General features: G+C 34.7%; 1 protein-coding gene across 1 annotated transcript in view; it reads left to right on the forward strand.

The window, feature by feature from the left end:
* The window catches only part of UGT2A3 (UDP glucuronosyltransferase family 2 member A3), a 30,272-nt gene extending 19,681 nt beyond the window's left edge, over positions 1-10,591 (forward strand). The window contains exons 3-6 of the mRNA XM_033214532.1: positions 7,259-7,390; positions 8,771-8,858; positions 9,248-9,467; positions 9,920-10,591. Of these exons, the coding sequence (XP_033070423.1) occupies positions 7,259-7,390; positions 8,771-8,858; positions 9,248-9,467; positions 9,920-10,199 (720 nt within the window). The 3' untranslated portion in view covers positions 10,200-10,591. The remainder of the gene's footprint in view (positions 1-7,258; positions 7,391-8,770; positions 8,859-9,247; positions 9,468-9,919) is intronic.
* The last annotated feature ends 8,538 nt before the right edge of the window (positions 10,592-19,129 follow it).

The following is a 19,129-nucleotide window of genomic DNA, read 5'->3' on the forward strand; positions in this document are numbered from 1 at the left end:
GAAATATTGATATTTTATTAAATGACTTTTCTCTATCTATCTATCATCTTTCTATCTACCTATTTTTTTCCTTCATTCTGTTGATGTGGTGCATTACATGTATTGACTTACATATGTTGAATCATCCTGGCATCCCTGGGATAAATTCCAGTTGATCATATTGTGTAATCTTTTTAATATGCTGTTGGATTTGGTGGGCTACTAGTTTGTTGATGACTTTTGGATCTTTATTCATCAGATATATTGGCATATATATATATAGGTTAATATAGGCCTATACATATATGTGGCAAATATATATAATATGTATTATATATATTTAATATATAAAATATGTTATATATTAATATATATTTTATATGTACATGCACACACACACACATACACACATCTCCTTGTCTAGTGTGGGATCAGGGTAATGCTAGCCTCACAATATGATACTGAAGTATTTTTACCTTTTTGATGGCTTGGAAAGTAAGAAAAATTGATATTATTTCTTCTTTAAATTTGGCTGAATTTCATAGGGAAGACCTTAGCTCACTGACTTTTATTTATTTATTTTTTATTATTATTATTATACTGTAAGTTCTAGGGTACATGTGCATAACGTGCAGGTTTGTTACATATGTATACTTGTGCCATGTTGGTGTACTGCACCCATCAACTCATCAGCACCCATCAACTCGTCATTTATATCAGGTATAACTCCCAGTGCAATCCCTCCCCCCTACCCCCTCCCCATGATAGGCCCTGGTGTGTGATGTTCCCCTTCCCGAGTCCAAGTGATCTCATTGTTCAGTTCCCACCTATGAGTGAGAACATGTGGTGTTTGGTTTTCTGTTCTTGTGATAGTTTGCTAAGAATGATGGTTTCCAGCTGCATCCATGTCCCTACAAAGGACACAAACTCATCCTTTTTTATGGCTGCATAGTATTCCATGGTGTATATGTGCCACATTTTCTTAATCCAGCCTGTCACTGATGGACATTTGGGTTGATTCCAAGTCTTTGCTATTGTGAATAGTGCCACAATAAACATACGTAGCCATAAATAGAAAGCTGAAACGGGATCCTTTCCTTACTCCTTATATGAAAATTAATTCAAGATGGATTAGAGACTTAAATGTTAGACCTAATACCATAAAAACCCTAGAAGAAAACCTAGGTAGTACCATTCAGGACATAGGCATGGGCAAGGACTTCATGTCTAAAACACCAAAAGCAATGGCAGCAAAAGCCAAAATTGACAAATGGGATCTAATTAAACTAAAGAGCTTCTGCACAGCAAAAAAAAAAAAAACAAAACAAAACAAAAAACTACCATCAGAGTGAACAGGCAACCTACAGAATGGGAGAAAATTTTTGCAATCTACTCATCTGACAAAGGGCTAACATCCAGAACCCACAAAGAACTCAAACAAATTTACAAGAAAAAAACAAACAACCCCATCAAAAAGTGGGCAAAGGATATGAACAGACATTTCTCAAAAGAAGACATTCATACAGCCAACAGACACATGAAAAAATGCTCATCATCACTTGCCATCAGACAAATGCAAATCAAAACCACAATGAGATACCATCTCATACCAGTTAGAATGACAATCATTCAAAAATCAGGAAACAACAGGTGTTGGAGAGGATGTGGAGAAATAGGAACACTTTTACACTGTTGGTGGGATTATAAACTAGTTCAACCATTATGGAAAACAGTATGGCAATTCCTCAAGGATCTAGAACTAGATGTACCATATGACCCAGCCATCCCATTACTGGGTATATACCCAAAGGATTATAAATCATGCTGCTATAAAGCTCACTGACTTTTTAAATGAGACTTTACTATTGCTTAAAAACTTCTTCCTCATTATTTATCTCTCCTTATTTTTATTTCTATATAATCCAGTCCTATTTTACTGTATGTGTCCAGTAATTTGTTTATTTTCCTAGATTTTTCCAGTTTTTGGCATATACCTGTCCATAGTAGCCTCTTAGAATCCTTTTATTTCTAGTGTCATTTTTTTTTTTCATTTTTTAAAGAATCTTTAAGATTTTAGAGATGAAGTGTCACTTTGTCCCCCATGCTGGAGTGTGGTGACCGTATTATAGCTCAATGAAGCCCAAACTCCTAGGTTTAAGCAATCCTTCTACCTCAAATTCCTGAGTAGCTGAGACAGGCATACACCACCAAGCCTGGCTAATTTATTTCAAATTTTGCAGATATGGATTCTTACTAAGCTATTCTCAAACTTTGGACCTCAAATGATTCTTCAACCTCTGTCTCTGAAAATGCTGGGATTATAGATGTGAGCCCCTCTGCCTGATTTCCTTTTTCTCTTTGTAATCTCCCATTTCGTTTGAGTCTTTTCTGGTTTGTTATGTTTTGTTTTATCTTGTTTTCAGTTACTTCACTAAAGCTTTGTCAATATTTTGCTGATTTTCTATATTGTATTTTATTTCTATTTCATTTTTTTCTCCTCTTATCTTTGTTAAATATCTTGTTTTCCTAAAAATTTTGAGTTTCCTTGTTCTTGTTTTTCTAATTTCTTGAGATATTATCATAAATTGTTTATTTGAAATCTTATTACTTTTTTGATGCATGTGTTCATTGTTGTAGACGTTCCTCTTAGAACTGATTTTGCTGTATCCCATTCATCTTGCTATATTATACAGCCGGTTTTGTCTCAAGAAAATGTTTAAATTTACTTTTAAATTTCTTCATGTACTCCCATGCTGCTTAATTTCCACATAGTTGTACAGTTTATAATGTTCCTTCTGTTATTGATTTTGTCTTTTTTCACTGTGATTATAAAAATTATATTAGATGATTTGAACTTTTTAATATGTGTCAAGTTTTCTCTTTTGTAATCTGACAGAAAATGTTCTGTGTGCTGTTGAGAAGAATGTGCATTCTGCAGTTTTTGAGTGGCATTTTCTGTAAATGTATGTTAGTTTTATTTTGTCTAGAGTGCAGTTTAACTCCTGTATTTTATCTAGAGTGCAGTTTAACTCTTATGCTCTTCTGTTGATTTTCTGTCTCGATTATCTGTTTGTTGCTGTAATTAGGGTTTTTAGTTAGTCTACTATTTTTGTATTACAGCTGATCTCACTCTTTAGGTCTATTAATATTTGCTATATATTTTCTCTGGCACGAGAGACACATATGTTTACAATTGCTATATTCTGCTGCAATATTAACTCCTTTATCATTATGTAACGGCTTTGTCTTTTTAAAAATCATTCTTGACTTAAAGTCTATCAAATCTGATATAATAATAGCTACTCCTGCTTTTTTTTTTTAATTTTTATTTTTCTTTTCCACTGGAATTGAATAGCTTTTTCTACTTCTTTACTTTTGTTTATGCATATTTTTATAGGTATAGTAATTTTCCTATAGGAAAAATATAGTTGGGTATTTTTATTTTATCCATTTAGCCATTTCTATATATTTTTTTTTTTTTTTTTTTTTTTTTTTTTTTTTTGAGACGGAGTCTCGCTCTGCCGCCCAGGCTGGAGTGCAGTGGCCGGGTCTCAGCTCACTGCAAGCTCCGCCTCCTGGGTTACGCCATTCTCCTGCCTCAGCCTCCCAAGCAGCTGGGACTACAGGCGCCCGCCATGTCGCCCGGCTAGTTTTTTGTATTTTTTAGTAGAGACGGGGTTTCACCATGTTAGCCAGGATGGTCTCGATCTCCTGACCTCGTGATCCGCCCGTCTCGGCCTCCCAAAGTGCTGGGATTACAGGCTTGAGCCACCGCGCCCGGCCGGCTCTATATATGTTAATTGAAGAATTTAATCCATTTACATTTAAGAATATTATTAACAATTAAAGATTTAATACTGCCATTTTTAAAATTTTTCTCTGGCTGTTTTTAGATTATTTTGTCCTTTACTCCCTTCTCTTACTGTGTTCCTTTGAGGTCAAGTAACTTTCTCCAGTAGTATGTTTTAATTCCATTTAGGTAATTTTTCTATGTCTATTATAGGTTTTTGCTTTGAGGTTACCAGGAGGCTATGGAAACACCTTAAGTTATAAGAGGTTATTTTACATAAATTACAACTTTAATTCCAAAGGAAAAAAAATTAAACTCTGCATTTTCACAATATTTACCCAACAGCTGGACTTTTTCATGTCTCAATTTACATCTTTCTATGTTGTCTATCTCTTAATTGTTGTAGTTATTACCTTTATTAGTTTTCTTTTATGCTTTTTTACTAAATATCAATTAGAGCATTAGAGTATTCTGAATTTGTCTATATATTTACATTTACTAGTGACTTTTTATATTTTTATTTGTTACCTGTTAGTGTCCTTTTCCTTTAGTGTGAAAAATATCCTTTGCATTTCTTCTAAGACAGGTTTGGTGTTGGTGAATTTTCTTAGCTTTTACTTGTATTGAAAAATCTTTATCTCTTCCTCATATATAAAGGCATGCTTTGATGAGTATAGTATTCTTGGATTAAAGGCTTTTCAAATTTTTGTTTACTTCAGCATTTTGACTATATTATCCCACTCTCTTCTTGCCTACAAGGGTTTTATTTTATTTTAGCTGATAAATTCACTGAAAACAGTTTCGGAACACTATTGAATGTGTTATGCTTTTGTTGTTGTTGTTGTTGTTGTTTTGTTTTGCTTTATTTTGTTTTTGTCTCTCCTGCTGCTTTCAGTATTGTTTTTGTTCTTTGATTTTTGGTAATTTGATTAGAATCTGCCTTTGGAAATTACTTCCTGATTGAATTCGTTTGGTGATGTCTAAGCTAACTGTTCCCAGATAATTATTTTTTTTCTCCAAATTTGGAAAATGTTGAGTCTTTGTTATCTTGAGTTGGTTTTCTAGTACTTTCTTTTCTATCTCATATCCATTCGAAACTTATATTATGTGGAAGTAGTTCCCTTCACAGTGTCATATAAGTTCTATGGCTGCCACTATGTCTTTTTTCTTTTTATTCCTCTGATTGAGTAATTACATATTTTCTTTCTTTGAGCTTACTGATTCTTTCGTGTTTAATCAAGTCTGCTGTTGGAGTTTTCTAATGAGTTTTTCAGTGTAACAATTTTATCCTGCATTTTAAGGATTTCATTCTTTTTATTATTATGACTTCTTTCTCAAATGCCTAATATTGTGTCTGCATTATTTTCCAAGTTTATTTAGTTTAGTTTTTTGTTTACAGTTTATGTGATTCCTGAACTTGTCAAGAGATTTATTGTGAATTTGTTGTCAGATATTTAAGCATCTTCAAATCTTTTGGTGCATTATTGAAACTTGATTGGTTTATTTTGAAGATGTCATTTTCCCAATTTTTTGTTGTTGTTGTTTAACAATGCTTGCTCTTTACATTAATACCTGCATATTTAAAAAGATAGCCGGCCGGGCGCCGTGGCTCAAGCCTGTAATCCCAGCACTTTGGGAGGCCAAGACGGGCGGATCACCAGGTCAGGAGATCCAGACCATCCTGGCTAACACGGTGAAACCCCGTCTCTACTAAAAATACAAAAAAACTAGCCGGGTGAGGTGGCGGGCACCTGTAGTCCCAGCTACTCGGGAGGCTGAGGCAGGAGAATGGCGTAAACCCAGGAGGCGGAGCTTGCAGTGAGCTGAGATCCGGCCACTGCACTCCAGCCTGGGCGACAGAGTGAGACTCCGCCTCAAAAAAAAAAAAAAAGAAAGAAAGAAAGAAAGAAAGATAGCCATCTGATTCAGCTTTTTAAGGTGTTATGAAGTGGTGTTAAAACTTTACTACTTGGCCGGGCGTGGTGGCTCAAGCCTGTAATTCCAGCACTTTGGGAGGCTGAGACGGGCGGATCACGAGGTCAGGAGATCGAGACCATCCTGGCTAACACGGTGAAAACCCGTCTCTACTAAAAATACAAAAAAACTAGCCAGGCGAGGTGGCGGGCGCCTGTAGTCCCAGCTACTCCGGAGGCTGAGGCAGGAGAATGGCGTAAACCCGGGAGGTGGAGCTTGCAGTGACCTGAGATCCGGCCACTGCACTCTAGCCCGGGCGACAGAGCAAGACTCCGTCTCAAAAAAAAAAAAAAAAAAAAAAAAAAAAAAAATCTTTACTACTTAATATCAGAGCTGAATCAGTGCCCTGAGGATTCTTTCTTTTCTGAGGAGAGCTTATAGTTGATAACAGAACCTAAATAGTGTACTAGAGCTAAATCTCTTCCATGCTGTTGTTTTCCTGTCTGGGGAAGACTTATCATTACCATGAAAACATAATGCTATGCCAGAACTTAAACCCAAACCTGTAGTAATGTCTAGGTTGGGGAAGGCTTAAGAAATAACTGCAACTTAGTTACTGACCTGATAGTTGTTTCTGGGTCAGAAAAGGGCTCTGTATGATCACCTGGGATATTTGTGAAATCTAACCAAAGACTCTAGCCTTCCCTTGGATTGTGCCTCTTGTACTACTGTAGTGCTGCCTGGACCCTCTCAGTGTGAATTCCCTGCTGATAGGACCGCAAAGCTTCTTCCAAGATCTGTTTGCCATTTGCTGTGATCAGTGCTTCTGCTTTTTGCTTCCAATTCAACCCAGGTGGTTCAACCCTTCTGACACTCCTAATACCTCCTGTGGTATGGGACAAAGAAGGTTTCTCACAATGATTCACACAGTGATACGGGGATTGAATGTCCACCTGCAATTATTTTCTTCCACCTGTGTAATTGCAGGTACAGGGAAGTTTTCTGTGAGTGGTACTATTTTGGTTTGGAGAATGGATTGATGCAGCACAAATGAACTTTCTTCTTTCTGCTCATGGATTTTTTAATTTCAATGAACCCATAAGATTTTTCACTTTTCTCCTGAGCTCTGATGCTTTCAGAGTGGAATTTTTATATTTCAGTATTTGCTAGTTGTATTTTTAAGAGGGATTGATGCTGGTGGTCTTCTATTCTACCATCTTGCTGATGTCATTCATCAAATAATAATTTTATATTTTAGCAAATTATTTAGTTTTTAGGATTTTGTGTCTACATGACATGGACATGAAAAGAAATGTACTCTTATCACTGAAACTTTTTCTATACTATTTTGGTTGTATGCCTTTTCTAGTAATGAATTATTATATTTTAAGCCATATGTTTTATACATACACTTTCCTATAAAGAGACTAGATGGTTCTGTGCATCAGCATATAGGAACAGAATATAACTACACATTAATAATTTCTCAAGTCTTTATTTTAGAAGTGTAAATAACCGTTATTTTAATCTTTATTATGTTACACCTCTGTAATGCAGAGAAATTTTTATCTTCAGGAAATGGAAAATTTTGTCCAGAGTTCAGGAGAAGATGGTATTGTGGTGTTTTCTCTGGGGTCACTGTTTCAAAATGTTTCAGAAGAAAAGGCTAACATCATTGCTTCAGCCCTTGCCCAGATCCCACAGAAGGTCAGTAAAACCTCCAATCCTGATAAGCAGCTACTCACATAATGAGACAGTATGGCTTTATTTGGGTCTTGAATCTCATTTTTCACTTGGTATAACAGGCACCAAAATTTGTGCCAAAATTTGTAAAGCATTATAGTAGTGTACATGGGCATAATTGATCATTTGCCTACTGATTCTTGCTGTTACTAGAAACAACTCTCTTGACTGTCATTTGTTTATAATAAAATAGAAATAATAAATTAAGCCCCACCTTATATTTTAGGATTTGAAATCTAGAAACGTGCGCCAACCATTACAAAAAAAAAATCTGACATGTATTATTTCAAAGAACCAGAAAAAGGAAAACTGATATAAAAAAATGTAAAGAAGAATCAATCTCAAGAATATCCTTTCTTATATTTGAGTGTATAAAACTGTATTCAGGGTACTTTTGCTTCGAAATAAAAGCTCAGATTAATGTAGTCTTTCTAAATAATTAGAGGTTTCAAAAGTTAAATGTCAATTACAATTACATTTTAGTAACTTAATTATTTAAGTAATGTAATTATGGTACTCAACTAATTTTAACTTTATTACTGTAATTCTAGAATTTCACACTTTAGATAGTAATATATATAAACAATCCAAAGATGTTTCATTTTATGTTTAGCTAAAATACATCAAACTCAATAAAGGCATGTATACTAATTAGGAATTTGAAATATTGTAATTTTAATTATGAAATTATCTGTTAAGTAGTTTGAAATATCTATGCCATCCTTTGTTTTCAAGTGTACAAAATTTTTATAGGTGTCCCACAAATACAAATTATGTAAAAAAAAGTTTCAATCCCAAAGAAAATTTATCATGGAACAATGGAATTTTCTAGCTCATTCTTCTTCAATAAAACCATTAAATATAAGAAGAAAGAGACCAGGAAGGAAATAGAGAAGAAAAGACACCCGATTATCCAAAATGCACACACAATTGAAAGCAAATTATATCTGTGGGGAACTGTAAATTTGATGGTAGAAGTAAAATGATCCCATGAGTTAAAATGACACAGAGATCAGGTACTTACACAATTTTTAATTCTTATATGAAAAAGGATTAGCCAGTACTGAATTATTTTTTAAATATTCACTGATATTCTCATTCTCAAATATTTTTAATTGATAATAAAATAATAGAATACTTAATAGGCAACTGGTACACATTATTTTTAAAGATATTTGTAAAATGTCCAACTATATCTTTCAGTGTTTACGCGGTAGGTCCGCATATCCCTGTCGGAACCATCACCTGAAGTACAATGAGTTTATAATTTATAACTATATCTACATCCTTAGAATGCTAATATCCTGTGATTTAATCTGTGAAATACATGTGTTTCTTCCACAGGTGTTATGGAGATACAAAGGAAAAAAACCATCTGCATTAGGAACCAATACTCGTCTGTATGATTGGATACCCCAGAATGATCTTCTTGGTAAGACTATGAGAAAGTAAAAATATGAACTAGATGAGGAAAAAATAAATAAATGTTAAATAGCAATTAAATTCAGCAAGGATTTAAAATTATAAAACTTTATTTTACTTAAACTTTTGAAGCAGATGTATTTAAAGGATTGGCTAAAATTGTATAGATTCACACTTTCTATTGTTAAAATGAGAGTGACATGAAATGCAGAAGGAATTAATGCCTCTTTTTCTGAAGATAGAAATGATCGTTAGTAACAATGCTCCATGTGCACTCCTTTTAAAGAAAATGCTGTACGCTTCAGTGAGTTATCTCATAATTCCCATCTTTAGTCTTGAAATTACTTTAAAATTTTAGAATAAAATAGCTCACAATTTCTCATCTAATTTGCATACTAGGTCATCCCCAAACCAAAGCTTTTATCACTCATGGTGGAATGAATGGGGTCTATGAAGCTATTTACCATGGGGTCCCTATGGTGGGAGTTCCCATTTTTGGTGATCAGCCTGAAAACATTGCTCACATGAAGGCCAAGGGAGCAGCTGTAGAAATAAACTTCAAAACTATGACAAGTGAAGATTTACTGAGGGCTTTGAGAACAGTCATTACCGATCCCTCGTAAGTACTACTCTTTGTACAGACTGATCTAACATTGATTATGTTATACATTATGCCAGAAAATGTTAAATATCCCCCGGTAGACAGTTTTAGGGAATTTTCCCTGCAATATTGAGTCATTCATCAGCTTTGTATTGGAATAGTCCTGGAAATTATAGTTCATAGAGTGTCAATGTCTTCATGGAAATATTAGGTTTAAGTTAACAACTGGCTTACTAAGCTTCTATTCACATCTTTATTTTACCCCATTGTGTTAAGGATATACTCTTTTTCAGTCTCTCCACTATATCTGTTTAATGCTATGCAACCAACAATGTTCTTGTCACAACCAGAATCAATCTTTTACTCAACAAGTTTTTGGCTTGCGTAACATATACTACTGTTTATCTACCTGTCTTTTGTGAAAACAAAATGACAACTTTCTAAGTTCTATGCGTGTTTTTGCCTTCCAGTTATAAACAGAATGCTATGAGATTATCAAGAATTCACCATGATCAAAGTGTAAAGCCCCTGGATCGAGCAGTCTTCTGGATCGAGTTTGTCATGCGCCACAAAGGAGCCAAGCACCTGCGATCAGCTGCCCACGACCTCAACTGGTTCCAGCACCACTCTATAGATGTGATAGCATTCCTTCTGGCCTGTGTGGCAACTGCTATATTCTTGTTCACAAGATGTTTTTTATTTTACTGTCAAAAATTTAATAAAACTAGAAAGATAGAAAAGAGGGAATAGATCTTTCCAAATTTTGGAGAGACCTGACGGTGTAATCCTGTTAATTCCAGCCACAAAGAATATAGTGAAAGCATGTTACCTTTCTATTTTCTTATTATCTATTCTGATATTTTATCTTAGCTATGAAGCCTAGAATTCCACGATCATGAAGTTGTGAGTATATCTTATTATTTCGTTGTATTTTCCTAGGTGTCTTTATTCCGTTCTCTCACTTTGTGACACAGGGACATGAATGCATCTAAATTTTCCTGTTTCTGATATTACTGTTTCCATGATGTCATTACTTCTATAACCCTAAGTGATAGGGTGACATGAAATATGCTGATTCCTGGTGTGTGCCCGAACACATGGATGTAAAGAGGTAAAACATGTAAAATTCACAAAATTCAGTAAACCACACTGTCCGGAGCCATGAGGCCCGGAATTAGCCGACCTCTGTTGCTTGATCTCCGCAAAGCGGAGACAGGACGGCACATTCCCGGGTTCTTTATTTACAAACCCTTCCCGCGCGCGCCTAAGTTTTTCCCGCGCGCGCCAAAACTGTTGCCGCGCGCGCCCAAAGCTTTTCCCGCGCGCGCGCCTAAGTTTTTCCCGGGCGCGCCTAAACTGTTCCCGCGCGCGCCAACCTTTCCCGCGCGCGCGTAAACATTTTCCCACCCAGGAAGATATGCAGCCTAGGGCGCAGGCGCGATCCCGCGCCCGGGAAAAGTACAAACCCAGGGCGCATGCGCGATTGTAATTTGAGAAGACCCGGCCCCCCGTCACCGCCCTGGCCCAACCTCTTCCTCTGCCAGCCTATATAAGGCATGACCCTGTATTCAATAAACGAGACTTGATCAGGCTACTTGTCGTGTCTCCATTTCTTGTGTTTTCTTGTCTCCTCCATTCCCACTCCCCCTTCCAGGGCCCGTTCGACTGTCCTGCGGGTTGGGACACCACACAAAACAGGTAAGAGTTCTATGAGATTAGCTTGCTATGAGAAACATAATGATGTTTCTTTCTCAATTTAAATAAGCCCTTTTCCATACCCAGTATCAGTGACCTCAGAAAATGAATTGCTAATAATGATGATACAGCATTACACTTGGAAAAGTTTGCTATATTTCCATCGACCTATCTTGCTGTCATGCCCTATATTTCTGCCATCACTCAACCAATATTTTTTGTGTTTTCTTGATGATAAAAAAGATCATTTTCATTATTGTCTTCAAACAATAAAATAAACTATTTTTTTCTCACATAGAGAAAATGTCAGTAAGATATTCAAGGTGAACAGATTATGTTGGGATAAGTAACCATTAGAAATATATATTACTATTTTTATTATTATTATTGAGAGGGAGTCTCACTCTGTCGCTTAGGCTGGAGTGCAGTGGCACCATCCCGGCTCACTGCAACCTCCACCTCCCGGGTTCAAGCAATTCTCCTGCCTCAGCCTCCTGAGGAGCTGAGATTACAGAAGCCCGCCACCACCTCCAGCTAATTTTTGTATTTTTAGTAGAGACGGGGTTTCACTAAGTTGGTCAGGCTGGTCTTGAACCCCTGACCTCGTGATCCACCTGCCTCGGCCTCCCAACGTGCTGGGATTACAGGTACAAGCCACCGCGCCCAGCCAGAAATATATGGTTTGAATTACTGAGTTTATAAAATTTGTTTGATGGTACACTTAATAAAGAATATTTAAATGTCTATATTTAAAAATGATGAATACTCATAATTCTAATCTCTATAATCAAAAGTATAATTTCCTGTAGAAAAAGAAAGAGATGCTTGCTCTGAAAGTAAGATCAGTAAACTGCTTTTCAGTCTCAATCTTTAAGAATTGCAAATTCATCAAATAATTGCTTACATGGTAAAAGTTTAAGGTATTAGAAAACCTACTTAAACAATATTATATATTAAATATTTTGATACGTAAAGCTCTACACAAAACTAAATATAGTTTAATAATCTTTACACTAATAAGCAAATATGTCAATCTTTTCTTTTTTTACTGTAATATAATCTTAGTGATATCCCTATTTATAATTTTAATATAAAGACTTGATTTATTAAATAAACAAACTGACTCAACTGGTTTTTTGAAAATTTTGAAATTCTTACAGATGTTGATAAGGTATATCTATAAATTAATTTCAATTTTTAAATGATGATATAAAAATAAATAGAAGTATTTTTCTTGTCTATGTATATAATTAAATGTAAATAAAATTATTTACTATGTTTTTAAAGTTTCTTAAGTTTTTGTACCAATATGTTTTTTGACTTTTACAATATTATCATAATCTAAGAAAAGCTGATTATATCTGTTTTAAGTCTCATCTTTTCTCTGCAATTAAACACAGCAATTGATTCACATGCTGTGACAGGTAGGAAGCCATTTCTGGAGTTGAGCCTGCTAACACTCTGGGGGTTTTTAGGTTAGACATTCATTGTACGTGGGACACTCTGCCTCTCAAGAGCTGTTGCTCCTAAGACTCTCCTTCATCAATCTGGCATTGACTTTTGAGATCAGTTGCAATTAGAATCCAACTGGCCTTACTGTTGTAATATGTTCTATCTTAACCAGCACTTTATTACCAGGAGTCTGCCCAGGTTTGTTCTCTCATTCCTGTAAGAAGCTCCCAGCATAGATATTCTAAATTTTGGACTATTAATCTACTAACAAACCTTTGGAACATGTTCACTTTAAGTTGAGCATAGTGTGATGAGATGCAAATTAAATTATAATCCTATATGTGTGTGTTATAAATTTTAAAATGTATAAATTAAATAGCATATTCTAAGTATCCAACAAGGGACAAATAAATGATATAAAGTCATTAAATCAAGGCTATTTGATCTTGTCTTGTTTCAGAAATCTTCTGGTAACATCTTTTGTTTTTAAAATTATATCAATTATTGCAAACAAAGGAAATCTCAAAGGAATTTTTAATAATTACCTAGAATCTCACTTCTAGACCTAACAAATAAGGGCAAATTCCCATATTTTCATCACACCGTCTTTAAAATTTGCACATGATGTGGTGGCAAAGTTAATGTTTTAAAGGTGGCAGAGTAGGAATGCCCTGTCCGTGTTCCCCCATGCAGAAGGAGACTTAACAACATCATATAGACCAAATTTTCATGGTGATAATCCCAGAAACTGGTGAAAAGGTTGCAGCACCCCAGAAAAGAGCAAAGCCAAGAAGAATTTTATTTTAATATCTAAGAAATATTGTACCATATCCTCTCTATAGATCCTTCTCTAGCCAGTACAGCATTACACAATAGGAAAAAATTCCTTAGTCATCACTTTTCCCACAGGAGTGAAAGAAGAGTGGAATGTCTTCTAATGCTCTGGCTCCTCAGGGGATGTCCCAAGGGTCTGATTTCTGTCACTGAACTTAAATCACTTATAGAAATCCCAGCCTTTGAAAGCCTGGGAATAAAGGCAGTGTGGCAGTTTTGGGCCTTACCAGAAGAGCTGCATTATTACTACAGAATGACAACAGCTGATGCAAAATATTACAAAATCCTGAAAACAAACAAATAAACAAAAAACCCTATTTAACTTGGTAATTACATTCAAAAGCCCGGAGAGGATACAGCTCTTGGAATGGTTTGCAAAGCTCTCAGCATCTCTAGCTGGGGTGATTGATGAAGGTCTTCCCCTACAACAAGCCAGGACATAAAGACTGGGAGACTTGGATGTTTCTTTAAATCTCAAAATTTAAACAAAGAAATGCAAAACAGGCAGACAATGGAAAGTGTGACCTATTTTAAGGAACAAAATAAACCTTTTTTCAACCCTGAATGAACAAAGGTCCATTAATTACCTGTCAAAAAATTCAAAATATATTAAATACCTATCAAAAATTTCAAAAATAATTAAGGATGCTTGATTAGCTAAAAGAACACAGAAAAGTTTTTAAAAATCAGGAAAATAATACATATATGAAATAAGAGTATCAACAAGACATAAAAAGTATAGAAAGGAACCAAATAGAAATTCTGGCACTAAATAATACAATAACTAAATTGAAAAATTTGCTAGAGAAATTCAATAGATGACTTGATCAGCATTTGAAACTATTAAGGGAGAGGAGCAAAAAGAATATGATAATAAAGTGAAGAAATTCTGAGACTCATGGGGCATTGTTAACCTGACCAGTTATGCATTATGAGAGCCGTCATGGGACAAGAGGAAAAGATTGAGACAGAAAGTCTATTTAAAGAATTAATGGCAGGCAGAAAATTTCTCAAATTTGAGGAAGAACATGGACATAGAATTGTTTTAAAACACAACTACTCTACACTGAAATAAATTCAAAAATTTTACACCAATAAATATGATAATCAATCTTTCAAAAGTCACAGACAAAGAAAGAATATTGGAAGCAGAAAAAGAAAAAAATAAATAATGACATAAAAGGGAATTCACATGATATCAACAAAATACCAGAAAATAAATTTTTAAACCGAAGTAAGCGACATAATATATTCAAAGTGTTGAAAGAAAAATAAGAATAAAACCCTACCACACAGACATTCATTTGGCAAACATATTATCCCAAAATTATGGAAAATGGAATATTTTCTCAGGTTAAAAAAAGGTTGAAGAAGGTAATTATTATCACACCTTTGTACAAAAAAAGCAAAAAGAAGTCATTAAAGTCGAAATGAGGGAGGCTAGGTAGCAAAACGAATGAATGTAAAAGTATAAATCTATCTGGTAGAGATAAGTACGTAATTAAATATAAGTCCCATAAGTTTTTAATGTTGATGCACAAGTTACTGTTAATTCTGATATGCAATTTAAGAGAGAAAAGCATAAAAGTAACATTGCATTTATATTATTTGGGACACAATATATAAAATATATAACTAGTGATATTACTAACATAAAGTAGGAATGGGAGATGTAAAGGAATAGAGTTTTCATATATAATTAAAGGTTTTTTGGTTTAAAGTGGACTATTATTTTAAAATATTCATATTTTATTTAATATTTATTTATAATTTATGTTTTATAATTTATAATTATAAATAATTACATAAAATAATTTACTTTTATATTTATATTTTCATTTATATTTTATTTATTTATTTTTTAAAATACTTTTTATTATACAATGTTTATTATAAAATTTTTTATGCAATCCTCATGGTAAGCACAAAATGTACCTATAGAACAAGAGTGTTCAATCTTTTGCCTTCCCTGGACTACATTGGGAAAAGCATTGCCTTGGGCCACATGTAAAATACACTAGCACTAGCCATAGCTGGTGAGCCGGGAAATCACAACGTTTTAAGAAAGTTTACAAGTTTGTGTTGGGCCGCATTCAAAGCCGTCCTGGGCTGCATGCAGCCCTCAGGCTGCAGGTTGGACAAACTTGTTGTAGAGGATACACACAAAGAAGTGAAAAAAAGCAACCTGAACTTACGAATGTAGCAAAAATAGTACTATGAGGATAGTTTATAGTAATAAATGTCTATGTCAAAAAAGAAGAATTATCTATAGCATTCTAACTTTACATATAAAAGAACTGACCAAAATTATCAGAAAGAAGAGAATCATAAAGATTACAGCAGAAATAAATACAATAGAAAATAGAGAAAAATCAGCAAAACTGAGTTGTTGCTTTTTTTTTTAAATATCAACAAAATTGAGAAATTGTTTTCTCGACTATAAAAAAAGTGAATAGTTGTATAATTAAAATCAGGCTGAGCATGGTGGCTTATGCCTGTAATCCCAGCAGTTTGGGATGCTGAGGCAGGCAGATTGCTTGAGCCCAGGAGTGGGAGACCAGTCTGGGCAACATGGTGAAACCCTGTCTCTACTAAAACTACAAAAATTAGCCAGGTATGCTGGCATGCACCTGTAGTCCCAGCTACTCAGGAGGCTGAAGTGGGTGAACTGCTTGAATTCAGAAGGTGAGGGTTTCTGTGAGCTGAGATGGTGTTGCTGCTGTACTCCAGCCTGGGGACAAAGCAGAGACCCAGTCAAAAAAAAAAAAAAAATCAGAAATGAAAGAGAAGACATTACAATTGATGCCATAGAAATAAGTAAGTTGCGAGAGAGAAAATATTGGTAAATCGCTTATCTGCTAAGTGTTTTATATTCAAAATATAAATATATGACTATATATATTCAAAATATAAATATATGACAATAAATATAAATATATGGCAAGATTACATGGGAAGTCTAAATATATATCCAAGATGTCTTATGGAGTTTAGACTTCCCATGTAATCTGAGCCTCTTTACTTTCCCTAATTTTGAAATAGGACTATTCAGAGTGTTGTTCATGGGACTATTCAGAGAAAGAAATCTCAAGGCTCACCCACCTTGAATCTAGGCACCCACTCAGCCAGGTAGTTTAGAGAAATAGAAAAACCAACCTGGCTTGATAGACTAGACCTTGCCAATGTCAGAAAGGAAGGTGTAACAGAAAGGAAGGGGATTGGATTCTGTCCTTAAGGTGGACCATGTTCAGTATAAAATGTCTTCCCAAAAGACTGCACCTCTAACCCTTGTATTTACACTATTACCCACTTGAAGAAGAAGAGGATATTAGAAAGAGTCAAGGTCAGGTGTGCTGGCTCACACTTGTAATCTCAAGATTTTGAGAGGCTGAAGTCGGAGCATTCCTTGAAGCCAGGAGTTTGAGACCAGCCTGGGCAACATACAGAGACCCTGTCTCTATAAAAAGTAATAATAATAATAATAATAATAATAAATAGAAGTGTGCAGAGGTGCATGCCTGTAGTCTTAATTATTCTCGAGGCTGAGGTAGGAGGACTGACGGAGCCCAGGAGTCTAACATGGCAGTGAACTATGATCACACTTCTGCACTCCATCTGAAAGGCAGAGTGAGACTGTTTCGAGGAGGAGGAGGAGGAGGAAGAGGAAGAGGAAGAAGAAGAAGAGGAGGAGGAAGAGGAGGAGGAGGAGGAAGATGAAGGAGAAGGAAGAAGAGGAGGAGGAGAGAAGGAGAGAAGGAAGCAAGGGGAGAAGGAGAGAAAAGGAGAGAAGGAAAAGGAAGAGGAGGGGGAGGAGGAGGACGACGAGGACAAGGACCAGGACGAGGAGGAAGAATATCAAGCAAGGAGAGAAGTTCAGATACCCTCACCTGTAAAATATAGTAATAACCAACTTTCTAATATGTACAACACAACTATGGTCTTTGAATACTTATGAAATACTCTTTATTTTTATATTCTATGTAGCTTTTTGTAATTACCTATACTATTTTTTTTTTTGGCTGCAAATCTGAAGTTACTTTTAACACTCACATAAAAAATAAATTTCAAAACTTGTAAATTATGCACTACTTTATGAAGATTGCCTGGTAATTCCAAAATTCGTACCTCATTTTGGTACTAGGCATGTATCAAATGGCTTAGCTGTAGACAACCATATTAAACACTGCTGTCAATGCTTTGGAGTATGTCATTGAAGATTTAATAGTCTTTGAATAAAATTTAGCATCATTGAAATTTTAGAATTTTTTTCAACAGGTCTGTTATTTATAAGATGCCAATCATTCTTTCCCACATCTAAATAATATCTATGCTAGCAAATGTATAATATTATGGATATATGTGAAAAATGCCATTTGAAATATTTTCTCTTTATATGTAATTCCTAAGCAGAATTAATTTATTTCTCATACAGAGATGATTGCATAGATTTGTTTTCTTTGTAAATCAAAATATGTCAGACTCTAACTATGGAACAAGTGAATATAAATAAGTTATCTACCATTTCATTGTTTTAAAAATAAAAAGCTTAATAATAAATTTGGACGATGAGGGTGAGTATAGTACAAACATTAATTTAAAAAATGTGGACCATTATTAGTTACTCCTCTTCACACTAGAATTATGACTAACAATGAAATACATGAATTTTTCATTTATTATCTCAGTTGTCTAAGTCACTATATATGCAATATTATGATTACATTTAACCTGATTTAATGTAAAAACAATTCCAGGACATATAATTGTCCTATTTACTTCAGTCTTCTAGTAGTTCTCATTAACTAACCTGTCTTATCCTCATTTATTTGTCTGCTATATAGAAGGCATTTAGCAGGGAGCTCAGTCTTTTTAGAATTCTAACAAATATACTTTAATTTGAATTTGACTCAGAACAAAGTATTTTCTTTATATAAATGATTACATGGAAATTTGAAGATGGAAAATCAGATACCTTAGTACCAATACTTCGCTGTATAGTGGGTATTCCAGACTGACCTTGGTGAGACTCTGAAGAACAAAGATTGAAAACATGGGTAACAGCCAATCATGATGAAAATATTTCAATAGAAAACAAGCAGATTCACCATTTATTATTTGAAAACTCAAAAATAAAATCTAACATCTTTATATTTACGTTCCACTCCTGGGGGGGGAATACAATAAACTACAACAGTTGACTTTTTATATATATATATATATATACAGTTACATTCTTTATAGCCAGAAACAAATTACGGTTATTTCTATTTCAACTGTAGTTACCACTTAAAAATAAAAGCTCAATAATTTTCTATTCTATGTTGTCTGTCTCCTAATTCAATCATTACACCCACCCCTTCTCCTTATGTTGGGATATTTCAATTGCAACTGAAAAAATACGGCTCATCTTTTATTTCCTGTGACTGCATTTTCTATGGGACTAAATCCCCAGTATTTATCATGAAGTGGTAACACACTTCATACTGGAGGTGGCCTATACTTCTTTTTGGTGGTTTTAGTGGAAATATTTGTCAGAGGTTCTAGGATAGTGCATAAGTTTTAAAATAGTCAAAAAGTGAAATAAGAGGAATTGCTGCATAGTATTCCATACTATGCAGCCATAAAAAGGATGAGTTTGTGTCCTTTGTAGGGACATGGATGCAGCTGGAAACCATCATTCTTAGCAAACTATCACAAGA

Source organism: Trachypithecus francoisi, unplaced genomic scaffold (genome assembly GCF_009764315.1).
Source record: "Trachypithecus francoisi isolate TF-2019V2 unplaced genomic scaffold, Tfra_2.0 Lachesis_group1, whole genome shotgun sequence".
Lineage (NCBI taxonomy): Eukaryota > Metazoa > Chordata > Mammalia > Primates > Cercopithecidae > Trachypithecus > Trachypithecus francoisi.